The sequence below is a fragment of the Saimiri boliviensis genome, chromosome 19 (genome assembly GCF_048565385.1).
Source record: "Saimiri boliviensis isolate mSaiBol1 chromosome 19, mSaiBol1.pri, whole genome shotgun sequence".
Classification (NCBI taxonomy): Eukaryota; Metazoa; Chordata; class Mammalia; order Primates; family Cebidae; genus Saimiri; species Saimiri boliviensis.
In genome coordinates, this window is record NC_133467.1 from 23,953,477 (window position 1) to 23,971,895 (window position 18,419).

Consider the following 18,419-nt stretch of genomic DNA (forward strand, 5'->3'; position numbering starts at 1 on the left):
TTTCTATGTTGAAAAAATGCAATTTAAATATATTCTTGTTATTGAGACAGATACCTAGGTTGACTGAAGAAAGAAGTCAACAAATCTTCTATCTGTTTTATAGTGAACTGATCCAGTTTATTACAACTGGTCCTATTATTGCCATGGAAATTTTAAGAGATGATGCTATATGTGAATGGAAAAGACTACTGGGACCTGCAAACTCTGGGGTGGCACGCACAGATGCTTCTGGAAGCATTAGAGCCCTCTTTGGAACAGATGGCATAAGAAATGCAGCACATGGCCCTGATTCTTTTGCTTCTGCTGCCAGAGTAAGGTGTTTTAAAAATATTTTAATTGTCTTCTAGTTCTGATACATATTTTATCAAAGTAAGGCATTTCTGTCACTGGTGACTTAGGGTGGATTTATGCAACTGATCTAGTAGTAGAGAAAACCTTTGACATTTTGCCTAGTATTAAACAGTGTTTCAGTATATCTCCTTTGTCAACTGGTAACCTGATCATAATCAACGTAACTTTTATCCAATTAAAACACTTCTCATCCTGTCTCCTGTTCCAAAGACTTAAATTACTGAGGCTCCTAAATGTTTGAATTATCAAATTCATGTAAGAATACCAGTTTATGGCTAGTAGATGTTAAAAAGAAGACACATTCTGAGATACTACTTTTTGATTCAGACCTAACACTGTACTTTCAAGCTTGATATCCTATTATTTTCCTATACATAGCTTGTATTTATGAAAGTTTCTCTACAACTACTCATTTTTAAATCCATGTAAATAAAGCATCATATTGGATTTATGCTGAGGTTGAATTAATGAAGTATAAGTTTATTTTTAGCACTGTGAGAAGTGTCTCACTTAAGATAATTTTTAATCTGGTCATGTTTGCAATGAAACAATATTAGACAATTTTGTAATAGTTGACTTATTTCTTTTTCTTACAATTTTTTCAGCAAGTCTCTTCAGCTCTACTTTCAAAATAAACCTTGAATCTGACCATTGCGATCTAAATCACTATTATATCTTGCCGGGACTGCTACAGTAGCCTCCAAATTCTTTTTTCCTCTTTCCTTTCACTCAATTTATGAAAATTCAGATACCTACAGGGATCTAGGTATTATGAAAATTTTACCTTGCCCAAGTAAAATCAATTATGCCTAATGATATTTTAAAGACAAATCAGATTAACATTCACCTGCTGAAAACCCTTCAGTGAATTTCTGTCTCTTCTAGAATAAAATCTAAAGTCTTTATTATAGCCTCCAGTGCCCTACCTGGTCTGGCCCCTATATATCTCTAACTGTATCTTTGATCAATCTCTATCTTAATCACTGTGTTCCAGCCACATTAACTATCTTGCTATTTTTTGAAGAGTGTGTATCTGTATGAAATAGTAAAATAACAGCAAAGAGGACAGTGTGGTTGGATAGGAACAAGAGAGGGAGGAAGAGGGGGATGAGGTTACAGAGGTAATTAGGGGAAAGATTATATGGTTTTATAGGCCGTCGTTGTACTTTTAGATTTTTCTTTGAAAAAATATAGAGCCATTTTAGGGTTTTGAGCAAAGGACTGATACGTTTCACTTGCCATTTAAAAGAATCATTCTGGCTGTTGTATTAAGAATGACTCTAGAGGCCAGACACAATGGCTCAGGCCTGTAATCCCATCACTTTGGGAGGCTGAGGTGGCTGGATAAGGCAGGAAAATTGCTTGAACCTAGAAGGCGGAGGTTGCAGTGAGCCGAGATCACACCACTGCACTCCAGCCTGGGTGACAGAGTGAGACTCTGTCTCAGAAAAAAAAAAAAAGAAAAGAAAAAAAGAAAAAAATCAGGAGACAACAGATGCTGGAGAGGATGTGGAGAAATAGGAACGCTTTTACACATTAGTGGGAGTGTAAATTTGTTCAACCATTGTGGAAGACAGTGTGGCTATTCCTGAAGGATCCAGAGATAGAAATACCATTTGACCCAGCAATCCCATTACTGGATATATACCGAAAGGATTATAAATCATTCTGTTATAAAGACACATGCACATGTATGTTATTGCAGTTCTGTTTATAATAGCAAAGACTAGGATGTAGATCCCTGTAGGTATTTGAATTTTAATCTGTACTGTAAAGGTTCTCTTGGACCATGCAATCAAAGCATCTGATAAAGGACTAAAAGGGGTATTTGCTGTTGTTATTGATCAAGAGGAGTAATAAATAACGGTAGCAATATGATAGAAAGACACTTGATATCTCAGGAATAGGACACTTTTTTTTCTAGTGTCTTACCACTGGAAATGCTCAAGTATATACACTAATATTTGAATAATTCCTCATTGCCCTTGTGTTTAAAAAAATGCTGATCAATGTGGCATATTAACACATTCTATAATCTTTTCATTTTAAATTTAATGAAAAATAAATACAGTTGACCCGTAAACAACACAGGTTTGAACTGTACGGGTCTACTTATAATGTGAATTTTTTTCAACAGAAGGATTGAAAATACAGTATTTGCAGGATGTGAAACCCACATCTACAGATTCGACTTTTCTTATAAGCAGATTCCCCAGGGCTGACTGCAGGATTTGAGTATGCATGGATTTGGGTACACACAGGGGTCCTGGGACCAATCTCTTGTGTATACCAAGGGCTGACTACTTGCATTGAGCCAGGCATTGTTTTAGTTGCTGTGGGTCTTGTAAAGCTATGCAACTTAGTTCCTTTTTTTCGAATGTGTAATTTGATGAAAGGCAAATGCCCTAATAAACATAACTTTGGGGAGTCCAGGTTGCTGACAGGAGGCACTGGGAAATGCCTCCTAGTGATAAGTGGTATTTGAAGTGGCTCTTTACACATTTGTGAAGCTTGGATTAGAGGATTTTACAGGGAATAGTAGAAATAATAACAGTGAAAGTTTAGAGACAGAAAAGGCTTTAAGGAATTAAAAGCATGACCATCTTTGTGGCTAGTTGAAATTGTTGGGTTGTCATTTTAGTGAACCATGTGCAAAGCGAATAATACAGACTGAATTTGTTTATAAAACATGGTTTATTTGATTTGATTTTGTACTAGGCCTATAGTTAGTTTTAAGTAGCTGTTGTTCTCAGATTCCTGATATTAATCTCTGTTCCTATAAAATTTCCTAGTTTTTAATCTTATTTTGCATATTTTAATGAAAAATTTTAAATTTGTGTCTAATTGACTAATGCTTTGGGGAAAATAAGAACTTTATATTCATATTTCCAATATTCAAAATGTATTAAAACTCTGTCCATTATAATCCTGGAACAGAATAACACATATTCTCATTGCTTTGATTAATACTTCTTGATATGCTCTGCTGGTTTCAAGTCTTGAAACAGGGTTAATTTAATCAGTTTGTCCTTGTGAAACTCATTTTTAGAAAATTTGAAACAAAGAATTTATACGATGAAACTCTAAAAGTAATTGCATGATTCTCCTCCCCCACAGAAATATCTTGTAAGTTCACAATAAAAGGTCACATTTGTCAAAGTCATTTCTCTCCGTCTTTAGGAAATGGAGTTGTTTTTTCCTTCAAGTGGAGGTTGTGGGCCGGCAAACACTGCGAAATTTACCAATTGTACTTGTTGCATTGTTAAACCCCATGCTGTTAGTGAAGGTAAGTGCTATGTTGAATAGACTTTATCAACACATTTTGTTAATAGGAGAGTAATGTTTATTTTCTTGATATACTTTATGTGCAGAAATTAATGTATATTTTTAGTATTTTCATTTATTTTTTTCTTGGAAGGCACTTGAATAAAGGTGACAAAATATAAGGGAAAATCTATCTAAATCTCTATTTGTCTTTTTCTTTGTGCATTTTTAGGAGGTGTTCTTTGAGTTGCTGCTCATTCTCAGGCTCATTTATACTGTTACAGGTCTTGGTTCATTGACTTTCAGTCAGCCTCCTGACTTGCTAATCACAAATGGTGATTCCCTAAATACTTTGAGATGGAGTCTTGCTCTGTTGTCCAGGCTGGAGTGCAGTGGCACGATCTTTGCTCACTGCAACCTCAGCCTCCCAGGTTCAAGCAGTTCTCCCACCTCAGCCTCCCGAGTACAGGCACACACCACCACACCCGGCTAATTTTTTAATTTTTGGTAGAGCCGGAGTTGCACCATATTGGTCAAACTGGTTTTGAACTCCTGACCTCAGATGATCCACCCACCTGAACTTCCCAGAGTGCTGGGATTACAAGCATGAACCACTGTGCCAGGCTAGTAGCACTCCTGTTGTACCATTTAAAACAATGTCTGCCATAACTCCAGTATACCCTTCCTGAGAAAGGTGGAGAAATTTCCTTCAGTTCTTTGTATCTCAAACAGTTCTTTGACATATACATGTATATACACATTTGCATATGTGCATATATAGAGAGAGTTTGCAAGTTCTTTTCTTATTTTTGTCTCATTTTATTTATTTGAGACTGGTGTATGTTTATTTTTTTAGGTATCACAAATTTTTTGGAAGTAAGATGGAGTATGATTAAAAAGATCACCCTTAAAAAAACTAGATTGTACTAAATACTATACAGAAATGAATGGATTTGAAAATTGTACGTCTTCTAAGTATCAAAGTAATTCATATATATAGTAGAAAAATTGGAAAATAGAAAACCATTAAAAAATGAAGTAAAAAATTACTGTATTTCCATCACCTGAAGACAGTCATTGTTAATATTTTGATGCATTTCCTCCAAATCCTTTTTTTCTGCATTTGTATGTGCATGTGTGTACACTGATACACATGAATGTAATGGGTGAGATATAGGTCAATAGGCTGTTGTTAAATATAATTTTTGTGAGCATTTCTGGCTTCCCTTAAGTCCTCATTAATATTTTAATATTTAATATTTAACGGCAATGGTATAGATGTAGTAAGTATTTGGATACTTAGGTTGTTTTCAGTTTTTTTGATATTAAAATTAAAAGTTTGAAGAGTATCGTTATACGTAAATATTTGATGATATCTCTAATCTTTTCCTCTGGCTAGTTTCCTAGAAATAGAATTACTTGTTGGAAGGATATGAACCTTAAAGATCTTGCTGCATAATTAATACTTCTTTAAATATTTAGGAAGTATTTTAATACATTGTAAATCCTTAGGTCCATAATTATACGGAACTAACATGCAGCATGGGTAACACTAATGAAGAATTTACCACTATGTGCCAGGTAGCAGACCGGTTCCTTATACATTATCTTTAATCTTGACAGCAAGCATGTCAAGTAGGTAAATTCGTTGCTCTTTTCAAGATAGGCTAGCTAAGGCTCCATGAGATTAAGTCGTTTCTACTAATTTAGAGTAGAAATCAAGGATGCAAACCCTGTTGGTTGGTTTATTTTTAATCTCTATGCTCTTCCCTCTATACTCTATTGCCTCAATAGTAATAGCCACAAAAAAGTCACGTGGCACATGGTTAGTAACAATTCCATAGGAAGTAATAGTAATATTTGAAATAACTAGTATTGAAAATTTATGGGAAAAAAACTGGGATTTTATGTTTCACTCATTTTTTCTTAACTGGGGAGATTATGTGTGCGTGTGTGAATGTCTATATGGGTTTAGCATTCCTAATCCAAAAATCTGAACCCAAATTGCTCCAAACTCCAAAACGTCAACCACTGGCTTATATTTACTGGATTTTTGAATTAGGGATGCTCAACAAATACGTATCTGCAGATATTTCAAAATAAAAAAAATTGAAATCCAAAACACTTCTTGTCACAAGCATTTCTGTAAGGAATATTCATTCTGTACACACACACACATGCACACACATACCCCCATGTATATTTATGTACATATATGTATATACATGCACAGGCAGTATACTCACATTTTGAAAAAGTTCTTGTTTATAGCCATCAACATTTTAAAAGTGTATCCTTTTCACCTTAAAATGTTTTATTCAACGTAGTTTATCTGATTTAATCCTTACTAAGGAAAAATATGTTGTAAGAAGACTGACGTAAAATAAAGTGGAACTAGAATAAATACCAGTTGTGTACCTTAATAATTGCATGTATAGCTGGGAAAACTGGGAGCCACATAGAAAATTGAAACTGGACCCCTTCCTTACACCATATACAAAAATTAACTCGAGATGAATTAAAGATCCTCTGTATATGGTCTGTAAGTCCTTCTATCATGACTTCTGCCACCTCTCCTACCTTCTCTTCTGTCTCATTTCCTTTCCACTCTATTATTCAGTAAGACGAAGATACTTGTTTTCCAGAAGGACTATGGTTCTCCACACCTTTGATCAATGCTCCTTTTGCCTTGAACATGTATTCTTCTCCAGCTCTTTTTATTAAAGTACTGTCTCCAAATGCCTCTTGGCATCATTTCAGTTCTAACCTCTCTGTACCTCTTTTTCTGTCTTTATAATTCTATCTATTGATACGCAATCCTGTATCACTAATTTTGTGGAGGGAGTTCATTTAACTCATTCAGCCATTGGATATGCTGCATCCTCAAGTTCTGATCAGTCTTCTACTCTATAAATGCTATATAGTATGTTTTGGGTTTCTATGTCCAAAATAATTCAGTGTCTTTCCCCTTATTAATTTGGTTTCATCATTACTTATTTTCTTCTTAAAGGTGCTGTCATTCTTCCATTCACTTGAGTTCAAAATCTTGAAATCATCTTTTACCCTTCTTTCATCTTCATACCCTATATTCAGTTTAATCCTATTGCTTCTTGTTTGGAAATATCTTATATTCATTACCTCCTTCTTTCTCTGCTGCTGCCATCCAAGCTTTGAAGTTCAAAGTAAGAGGAAACTATTTGAAGATATCATGGCCTATTTTTTCCAACCAGCATTCTGAATGAGTTCAAAAGCCTTTGCTATCATTTTCACTACTTACTCTTTACTTCAGACCAGCTTGCTCATCACTATTGCATTAGTCATCTTCCTAAATAGTACTTTTATTTTGCATTTTCTCACTCAGCATTTTTAGTGACTTCTTGTTTCTTTTGGCAGTGTTTCTTTTTGGAGGAAAATTATTCTCATGGACTCTCAGGGCTGATATAAATTATTTAAATTTTTAGTAACATAACTTAAATATGTCCAAATATAAAACTAAATACAAACTTTTGCTCATACAACTGTATAGCTAAAATAATTTGCAGATTCATAGCAAGCAAAACTATAAAACAAAATATAACTGAATAGCATTAACATGGCAAAGGATATTATTTGCCATAAAAACAAGCTTAACATGAATATAGTACAGACTCTGAGATAGGCACAAGCCTGTTCTACTGCAGTGACTCAATTCATCCACCACTTTTCTGTCTACAAGCTTCTGAGAAACCTTTGTTTCTACAGCATGCTATGATATAATTTGGCCTTCATTCTGTATCATTTGAGAAACAGATCCACCTCTATCTTTTTCTCACCCCTCAGCCTGCTACAATTAAAATAGCACTACTTGGCTATAGTAAGATAGTAAATACAAATGCACGTTCAGATACTAATAGTACCTGGTGATATAGGGTTACTGGATAAGATCCCGATGATCCAAAATACGGTGTCAGTGTATGTTTGTGTATATGTATATATATGTGCCTATGTGCATGTACGGGTAAGAGACAGAGAGAAACAGAGTCAGAGACAGAGTTTTAGTTGACTTGAAAAAAAAAAAAAAAAAAAAACACCTTAGACTTTTACAGGAAACAAATGGAATCTCAAACTCAGCCCCATACCCCCAGAGACTAGAGACTCCAATATAAAAAATCACTCGTCTGTAGGATAAAGACTGTATTCCTCATGTTGATATCCAAGGCCTTTATCAATTTGAATTGAATCTATTTTCCTTTTCAATTCGTTTTTCTTTTCTGTCTTCTTACTGTCAGGTAAACGTGCTCACACTTTCTGAGATGTGTGCCTTCTCTCCTCTCTGTATATAAGCCCATCTGTCCACAGCCTTTAAGGACGATTCATGCTTTCATTTCCCCTTGAAGCTTCTTCCTATCTCTTCAGTTGTCATTTGATTTTTCTCCTCCTTTGGACTCTTGTTTGAATTCCTTTTGTATTTGGTACGTTGGCATTTCATTTCTCTGTATTAAATAATGCCATTTACAATTGTTTGATTTTTATGTTCTCTATATCTCTAGACTTAAGGGCTTTAAAGGCAAAATAGTATCTTAAAAGTTTTTGCATAATCCTCAGAACCATTGTTGATATTCTTGAAGCACTTACAGTACTAAGGAAATCAAATGATTAGAGTTAATGCTTGGTATTAGGGATTTAGTTTCTCTTGCAAAATATATGATTTTTAAAAATATGGAGTATAAAGTACTTTGCTGTAAAAAACTTGCATTTCTAAGAAACTAAAATGTCTTAGAATTTTGTATTTTTGCACTCATTGTCCTTCATTTTCAGGACTTTTGGGAAAGATCCTGATGGCCATCCGAGATGCAGGTTTTGAAATCTCAGCTATGCAGATGGTAGGTAGTTTACAATGAACCATAATATTTATGAGGATTTTTTCAAAAATAGTTGTAAAATGCTTTACATTAAATGTTCCCTGTGTATTCATGAACCACATTAAAAATAAAAGACACACTTACTGAACTCAGTAACCTTCCTATAGTCAAAAATGTTTTTTGATGTGATTTTTCTATATAATGTTTTACTGAGAGAAGTAATATTCAAATGATACACCTAATTTAAACGTATAAGGTAAATTTATACAATTCTTGAAACTAAGTTTCAAAATAAAGAATCAAAGTGAGAAACTGTAATGAGTTTTCTGTCTTCTGGATTCTTAACTAAACAGATAATGAAGGGAGAGAATAAGTTCAGATTTTTTTCCCCAACCAGTACCTTTTGCTGGTTTTTGGATTTTCCCTTAAGACCTTCTTTGGAGTTAGTGTATTCCTGCACCTCTGTTGGCACTCGTACCACTGGACTTTCAGAGCCCACACTTGTTCAAAATTGTGCTGCTCATACCTTTCTAGGAAACCTTTCAGTGAGAAACAACACTCGCTTTGGTAGAGGTCATATCTTTGTGCTATACTCATCCGTACATTTGACTAGAAATTGGGTAACAGTTTATTATATCAATTAGATAAACAATTTGTTTTTTACAGTGTTTGAAACCCAACAAGTTTATGATTTTTTGATAGTGAAATACCAAAATAGCCATGTTGAAGCTGAGGATTTTCTTACCGGTGTTATTTGTATTTTCTTTTTCTGAAAAGAAACAGCTTTCTTAGATTACCCAAAATCAAGGATCAGAGCACAAACTGGGGTTCTGTCTATTTTGTGCCAATAAGCAAAAAAAAAAAAAAAAAAAAAAAAAAAGGAAATAGTTTTCAAAGTCATCAAGCAAAACTTGAAGATTGATGAGAAAATTGATATTTGAAGAATCTTATCTAGAATTATAAAGTCACTGTTAGCCAAAACTTTCTAAAAGTATTAGCTTGCTTAATATATTAACAAGATTGTAGGATGACATATAAGGCTATTTTTAAAAATATAGAAAAGTTAGTTTTAAACACTGACCTAATTCTAGATCTGCAACTTAGCACAGTGATTGGTGATTGGGTATAGTTTGTACTTAATGAAAAAAATTTTTTTAATGATTAATTGAGCCTGTAGGTGAGGCATGGTAGTGTAGTAGCAAGCACAACCATTGGCTTTTGCAGTCAGAATGATCTATTTCTGAATCTTGGGTCAGCAGCTTTCTAGGCATGTGGCCTTGGCCAAATGTCAAACATTCTTATTCTCCATTTTCCCATCTAGGCAATGAAAGCATTATTATTTGCCTAAATGGGTTATTCTGCAGATTAAACAAAATAATAATTTCTGGCTCAAATTACTAGGTATTTAATAATGGTATCTTCTGTTAGTATTTTGTTGTGTTTAACAAAAGATATGTGAATGTAGGATAAAACACTGAAATTCAACAGAATTTCCTCCCTATTATAATAATGTTGCCCATAAAAATAAATCTTCACAGCTTAACTTATTGTCTGTATAGGCAGAAAGTTCTCAGTGTTCTTCAATCCTGGCAACATTAAAAAAGCAAAATGGACGGGAAAAGAAAATGGGAATTCTGAGGCTATTGTCTAAAAAAATAAGGTCTTAGTTTTTGAGAACCTTGGAACTTAATGAAATTTTATTTCTAACTGAATTTAAATTCAGCCTTGATAAGAATAAGTCCTTCTAGACTTATTTTGTAAGCATACCCTTACAATTCTTTTTGAAGAGTAGCAGGAAGTACACATGACTTGTATAAGTGCTTTATCACGAACTAGACTAGGGATTTTTCTGAATGCTTGGGAGAAAAATCGTATTATTTTCTTTCCCCTCTACAAAGTCTGAACTACTTTTCTTTAATATTTCTTTCTTGTACCACTAATCTATCAATAGTACAATTAATATTGCATATAAATCTTCTCTTGTATCAACAATGAGTTTTTATTCAGAGATAGGTGTAGTGTAGTAGGTAAGAATATGATCAATGAGGTCAGACTATCTGAGATAGGGTACTAGTTTGAGGAGGTTATATACCCCCTCTGAGTCTTAGTGGTCTCATCTGTAAGTTGGAGCTATTAATATTACCTATGCAGTAGGGTTGTTGTGAGGACTAAATGAGATGATGCACATTCAGAACATAGAATAGTGCTGTTATCCATTATTATTCTTGATGAGCTGATCTTTAATAACACTTTTTCTTTAAATAAAAATTTATATAAAGTTTACAATTTAGAGTGAAGAGATTACAAGTGTTAAGTGCTAAGTGTGGCTCATTTTTCTTTTGTTGGTTGGTTTATGGTTTTGTTTTCTTTTGTTTTTTAATATAGTTCAATATGGATCGGGTTAATGTTGAAGAATTCTATGAAGTTTATAAAGGAGTAGTGACTGAATATCATGTAAGTATAAAAGTAAATGTAAAGCATATGTACTGTTAAATAAAAAGTATAGGATACAGTGTTTTGGACTAAGCTCCTGTACTAGGTCCCAACTGACCAGTCAAAATCAATACAGTCATTCATACTAAAGTTCTGTGTCACCAATCTAAGTTGTTATCTGACCTTCTGAGAAATCAGGAGAGAGCAAGAGAAATTTCCCAAACAGGCTAATTTTATTTGGCTTAATAATAAAGTTATCTCTGCCTTTCATCAATATGACAAAAAGTAATCTGAGGTAACCTGATGTTAATCAGTCAGTTATTTCCATACTACTTTTTTCAAACTATATACTTTTCATACTTCCCAAAATTCACTGCAACCAGCCTGCAGCTTCCTAAACTCAATTCTCTTCTTTTTTCTTCCCCTATCTGTGGAGTCAGATAATAGGTTCAGATCTGAAATCCTCTATTATGTGACCATAGAGAATTTATTTACCCTCTTTAAACCTTGATTAATCCATTTATAAAATGAGAATAATGCTGTTACCTACCTCATGAGATTGTTGTGAGAATTAAATGAAAATTATGTAAAGCAGTTTCACATATTAAAAGTACTCAGTAAATATTACCTGCTATTATTACTGTTTTTATTATTATTTAGTCTGACAATTATTTGGCAGTAGATTCCATGTTGATCATTTACACCTATATTTTCTGCTTCAACATTTACAGTCATAAAAAGGTGATAATTCCTATCTCATAGGGTTACGGTGATCCATTTGTTACATATATGGAGTATCTGTTACATGACAAATAATCAGTAATGAACAAAAAACATACTGCCTGCATTTATGGAGTTTATTCTCTAAGGAAGATAGACATTAACTCAAATGATCCTACTCATAGTTACTTAAGTAGTCAAAGCTACCTAAGCAGTCGAAAGGCTGTAAAGGAAACAAAAAGGTTCTTTTATGTTTAAAAAATTTGCAACTTAATTAAAAACTAGGGTGACTTAAAAATTTTGAGTCAGTTTTTAAAGGAACATGTTATGTTTTTGATGAAGTTATTTGTTTAACATGTTTTTTTTTCATTTTATACATTTTGAAATAGCCTTGTATGTCTATTTTCAATTCTATCTGTAATCAACACTGAAAGAGAATAAGTGAGAGAGACAAAGAAAACAGGGAAGGAGGGAGAGAGGAAAAAGAAGAAAGGAAGAAACAAAGGAAAGCAAGGAGGGAGAGGGAAAGGAAGGAGACGAGGAAGGGAGGGAGAAAAAGAGACAGAATTTACTCTTCTCTTTTTGGAAAACCTTTTTACGCCTTCTGCTCCTCCTGAAAATTTGGCTCTTGACATTTATGTGTAGGCGGTTCTTCAATATCATGAGGCAGAAAATCAGACTCAACATAATTATCCATAAAAATTCAATTACGTATGGTCTTCGTGAAACAGTGGAATGACTTTGGGGGACATACTCAGGAACTCCAGTGATTAGAGTTAGGAGTACCATTTAAGTTAGGAAGTTCTTTTCCTCCTCTTTTAGCTTCTGTAGTTTCTATGAGGTAAGATGGCTGCTTCTGCATCAATATTCAAGTATATTCAGTAATCTATTATTTTACTTTGATGTTGTGTATTGTAAACCCTCCAAAGTCATTGAGATGGTTCACATGATCCTGCATGATTTGGCCTCATCTCTTACTACTTTCCCATAGTCTCTCTCAGCTCCTAGCCTCTTAGCTGATCTTCATATATCCCTACTGTACTTCTGCCTCAAAGTCTTCATATCTATTTTCACTTCTGCCTAAAATATTGTTTCCTATTCAGGAGGGTAGAAAAAATATTTTTTGAGTGTTCTGGACACTGTGAGAGGCATTTTTCTTTGATCATGTTTTTCGTTATACCACTTTATATAGAGATCTAAGAATCTTAAAACAGTATACTTTTGTTTTTCCCTTACTATTCTGTGCACTGTTGTTCTCATACCTTTTACATCTATATATGCTATAAACCCTACAATATAACACTAATATTTGCTTTGAACAATTATCTCTGAAAGCAACTAAAAATACAAAAATTAGCCAGGTGTGGTTGCAGGCGCCTATAGTCCCAGCTACTCAGGAGGCTAGGGCACAGGAATAGCTTGAACCCAGGAGGCTGAGGTTGCAGTGAGTGGAGATCATGCCACTGTGCTCCACCTGGACAACAGAGCAAAACTCTGTCTCAAAGAAAATAAAGCAACTAAAAAATAAAAATGCATTTTATATTTATACTCGACATGTTTACTGTTGCTTAGTATAGATTTATATTTTTGTCTGGTACTTTTTTCCTTCTGCCTAAAGAACTTCCTTTAATATTTCTTATGATATAATGCTTCTGATGGTGAATTGTCTCAGGTCTTTTTTGTCTAAAGAACGCTTTATTTTTTCTTCATTTTTGAAAAATATTTTCTCACCTGGGTATAGAATACAGATTTACATTTTTTGGTCATCGGTGTTGTTATCCTTATCCTTTTTCTGCTGTTATATAATGTCCTTCCCCCTAACCCCCTGGCTGCTTTTAAGGTTTTTTGTTTTTAGCTAATTTTTTCATGATGCATCCTAGTGTACTTCTCTTTACATTTTTTATTCTTGGGTTCTGTTGGATCTATAGGTTTATGGGTTTCAGCAAATTTGGAAAGTTTTTAGGACGTATTTTTTAAAAATTTTCTGTTTATCACCTTTTCTTCTCTTCTGAGATTCTAATTACACATATAATAGCTTAACATGGTTGCACAGCAGGTCTTTTTTCTTCTTGTTCATTTTTCTTTCCCCCTATGCTTATTTAGGAATAGTTTCTATTGAGTATCTTCAAATTTATTACTCTTCTGCAATGTCTTATCCTGTTTACCCCATTCAGTGCATTTTTCAATTTAGTTGTCTTAGATTATACCTCTAGAAGTTCTATTTGGGTCTTTTTAATATTTTTTATTTTCTCCTCATCATGTTCATATTTCCTTGTGTAATGAGAATGTGGAGCTTATAATAGCTGTTTTAATATCCTTATGTTATTATATCATGTATTTAATTGCTGGGTCTCTTTATTGAGTTTTCTTCTGGTAATGGTTAGTATTTTCCTACATCTTTGTCTACCTAGTAATTATTAGATGCTATATATTGTAAAATTTACAGTGTTACTTGGAAGATTTGTAAAGAGTGCTCAATTTTGTTCTGGCACTTAGTTAAATCACTTGGAATCAGTTTGAGACTTTTGAGTCTTGCTTTTAAGCTTTGTAGGATGGGTACAGAACATCTTATAATCTAGGGCTAATTTAGTCTGACTACTATGGTGCAGTACCCTTCTGAGGACTCTCCCTGATGTTCCATGTATCATATGAAAAGGTGTTTTACTGTGGCTGGTAGAAAAACTCTTCTCAGCATTGGGTTGTCTCTAGTTTGTTTGATCTGCTTTCTGACAATTCTTTCCCAGCCTCAAGTAGTTTTCTCTACACATGCGACAGATTAGTAGCCAAAGACTCATGGGAACTCCTCTGCAGATCTTGTAGCTTACTCTCTGCATATTCCCCTTGTTTCTCCAGTATTCTTTTCTGCAAACAAGAGCTGCACTGGCCTCTCCGAAGTCCAGTCTTTGTCTATTCAACTCAGAGAATATGGTCGTATTTCCTCTACCTGGTCTGCAGGTCTGGAAACTGCCTCTAGACAGTAAGACAGAGCAATTATACAGCTCAGCGCATCTGTTTCCATACTCTCAGGGGTCATAGTCCTATGCTGCCCATCATTCAGTGTATGAAAACTATTGTTTCATGTATTTTGTCTAGTTTCTAGATGTTTAATGTGGGAGAATAAATCTGGTTCTATTATTTCCTGTTGCTAGAAGGTATTATGATTTTTAAAAGATTTTTCAGGTGAAAACCTTTGAAATTTATATGTATCTACATGGGAATGTGAACTTGACAACATTGTATTCAAGAAGGCCTTTGCAGGGAAGATATACTAAAAGATAATTCCAAATAATGAAGTGTCAAATGATAAAGGATTACATTAAAATGGTGATAGTAATGGAGAAGAGAGAGCATATTTTCTTCAGGGAAAAATGGACAGAATTTGGAAACTGCTTGCTGTGTGGGATATAAGTGGGGAAGAAGTCACAGATGACTTTAAGGATGTTGGTGGAATGGTGACACAAAAGAGGAGGGGTAAAGATTGTTAAATTCTTTTCATTCTTTTATATTACATATCATAGGACATGGTGACAGAAATGTATTCTGGCCCTTGCGTAGCAATGGAGATTCAACAGAATAATGCTACAAAGACATTTCGAGAATTTTGTGGACCTGCAGATCCTGTAAGTTATTGTTTAAAATATTAACCGAGTGTATGTTATCTATGCACTGATTTCACCGGTTTAAAATTTTTAATTTGTTCCTTAAAGTAAATAATGGAAAAGTGAATATAATATATAAAGTTTTTATTCAAAATGGTACTTTACATTATTTATTTTTCTGAGAGGGAGTCTCACTCTGTCGGCAAGCTGGAGTGCAGTGGCGCAATCTCGGCTCACTGCAAGAAGGCCTTTGCAGGGAAGATATACTAGAAGATAATTCCAAATACTGAAAGTGTCAGGTGATAAAGCATTACATTAAAATGGTGATAGGAATGGAGAAGAGAGGATATATCTAAAAAAATATTGCCCAGACTGGTCTCCAACTCCTGGTTTCAAGCAATCCTCCTGCCTTACCCTCCCAAAATGCAAGGATTACAGGTGTGTGCTGCCACAGGTGTGTGTCTTTCTCCCAGGTTCAAGCAATTCTCCTGCCTCAGCCTCCCCAGTAGCTGGGACTACAGGTGTGTGCCACCACGCCCAGCTAATATTTTGTATTTTTAGTAGAGATGGGGTTTCACCATGTTAGCCAGATGGTCTTGATCTCCTGACCTTGTGATCCACCCACCTCAGCCTCTCAAAAGTGCTGCGATTACAGACATGAGCCACCATGCCTGGCCTACATAATTTATTTTTATGTAACATTCCAAGAAAGAGATTTTTAAAAATTAACTTAATGACAATATAGAATAGGCAGAAGCATTTACTATGGCATTTTTTCTTTCTTCTTGCTCAATTGTCCAGATAAATACATTTTGCAAGCTTTGTAATAGAAATTATCTAAGGTATTATATGTCCTTTAACATAGGGGGACCATAAGTAAAGCTGTTATAATACAGTAGCAGCATACCAATACATAAATAAATATGGCAATGGGACTTATGTGAAACTTGGTATTCACTAGTGTACCTTTCCATTTACTTTGAGTTTTCTTCCTATGGACATTTAACAGTGTGTGTATGTATGTGTGTATAAGTGTGGCAGGGTGAAAAGTAGAAGTAACGTTAGAGCACTATGATAAAGCTCCATGCAAATATTAGAAACTAGGTAGGATTATGGGAAGTATTACTGATTTAAACGCTAACCTTAGTTTAAATGTACTGTTTCCTTTATTTTACTATTATTTATAAATAGTTTATTGAAGATGAGCAGCCAATTCAATTTAATTTTCTTCAGGGCATTTATTTTTTATTTTTATTATTTATTTATTTATTTATTTATTTATTTTTTAGACAGAGTCTTGCTCTGTCACCCAGGCTGGAGTGCAGTGGCGCGATCTCGACTCACTGCAACCTCCACCTCCTAGGCTCAAAAAGTGATTCTCCTGCCGCAGCCTCCTGAGTACCAGGACTGTAGGTGCCTGCCACCACACCTGGCTCATTTTTTTGTATTTTTAATAGAGACAGGGTTTCATCATGTTGGCCAGGCTGGTCTCAAACTCCCAACCTCAGGTGATCCGCCAGTCTCGGCCTCCCAAAGTGCTGGGATTATAGGCCTGAGCCACCATGCCCAGCCATTTATTGAACACTCTTAGATGTAAGACAATAAATCCACAGCACCTATTAGGAAATCGTCTTGTGTGAAAGTGCTGCTAGATTAAGCCCAGTAGGGGAGAACCATACTCCTGTTGTCAATGATCTAAAAGTTATATGCATAAAAATCTTTTAGAAAACTTACAGTGCTGCATATAAAAATAGATATTGTTGTTTCTGTAAAATCCAAACGTTGAATTGTAAAAGAGCAGTTAATATGACCTAGAAGTAGCTAAGAAAACTTAAAGGAAAAGAGATATAAACAGGGGTTTAAAAGACAAATTAGGGCACAAAGAGAATGGAAAAAGATCTGAAGCATGTACAAAAATGCCAATGAAGGAATTTGCAAATTTACTATCGTATACAGCAGGAATATTTTCTTGGCTTCAGTGGGAAATCCAGAGCTGGAAGCACAAGGAGATACATTTTCTTAGATAGATGAAATATGGTAGAGAATTCTGCTAGGCATGAGTGCGATTTTAGCCTTAGAAGCCAGGTTAAAAATTGTAATTCTATTTAGTTTGAATCTCATGTCATAGGAAATTGGAATTCCTTGTATGCAGCTTAATTTTGACTGTACTGAATTGTTAGTTTGATGCAAATAGATCAAACTAAATTGGAAGAGATTTAAGACAGAAGATCTAGAAATAGAAAGATGCAGACATCAATAGAGAAAGTTGGCAGGACCTCCTTTATATCTTTTCAGGAACAAAGAATAGATACTTAAATAATACATGTGGTTGTGATAGAGTAATGAATACAAGGTGACTATGTTGCAGAGGACATTGAAGGATAGTGGTAATGATGCTGTTTATTGAAAATTAATCATAAGGCATTAGGAAGGGATTATTTTTTGGCTAGATGAATAAATATAACTATTTTGCCATTTTTGACATTTTAAATTTCTGATTTCTGTTTGATGGCCAAGAGGGGTTTTTGTACTTTTTTTTTTTTTTTTGAGTCAGAGTTTCACTCTTGTTACCCAGGCTGGAGTGCAATGGCGCGATCTCGGCTCACCGCAACCTCCGCCTCCTGGGTTCAGGCAATTCTCCTGCCTCAGCCTCCTGAGTAGCTGGGATTATAGGCACACGCCACCATGCCCAGCTGATTTTTTGTATTTTTAGTAGAGACGGGATTTCACCATGTTGACCAGGTTGGTCTCGATCTCTCGAGCTTGTGATCCACCCGCCTCAGCCTCCCAAAGTGCTGGGATTACAGGCTTGAGCCACCGCGCCCGGCCTTTTTTTAAGGTAAGTAAAACCGAGAGTGATTAGCTTGATCTAATAAACAGGAGTAAATTAAAGAGACAAAAACTAAAACAAAAAAAAAAGGAAAGAAATAAGATGATTCATTCTTTTGTTCTCTCTTTGATTCAATAAATATTTATTGAGCCCATGTCAGTATTTGTGAATATAAAATTAGAAGCCCAGGCTGGGCATGATGCCACACACCTGTAATCTCAGCATTTTGGGAGGATAAGGCAAGAGAATTGGTTGAGACCAGGAATTGGAGACTAGCCTGGGCAATATGGTAAGACCCTATTGCTTAAAATTATATATATATACACACACGCACACACACACACACATACACACACACACATATACACACACACATATATG

At 34.7% G+C, this 18,419-nt stretch overlaps 1 protein-coding gene across 5 annotated transcripts in view; it reads left to right on the forward strand.

Moving 5' to 3' along the window:
- Window positions 1–18,419, forward strand: part of NME7 (NME/NM23 family member 7) — a 148,847-nt gene that overhangs the window by 51,911 nt on the left and 78,517 nt on the right. For all 5 annotated transcript variants that reach the window (XM_074390219.1, XM_003928103.4, XM_003928104.4 and 2 more), the window contains exons 6-10: window positions 104–311; window positions 3,532–3,637; window positions 8,413–8,477; window positions 10,842–10,910; window positions 15,128–15,229. In XM_074390219.1, the coding sequence (XP_074246320.1) occupies window positions 104–311; window positions 3,532–3,637; window positions 8,413–8,477; window positions 10,842–10,910; window positions 15,128–15,229 (550 nt within the window). The remainder of the gene's footprint in view (window positions 1–103; window positions 312–3,531; window positions 3,638–8,412; window positions 8,478–10,841; window positions 10,911–15,127; window positions 15,230–18,419) is intronic.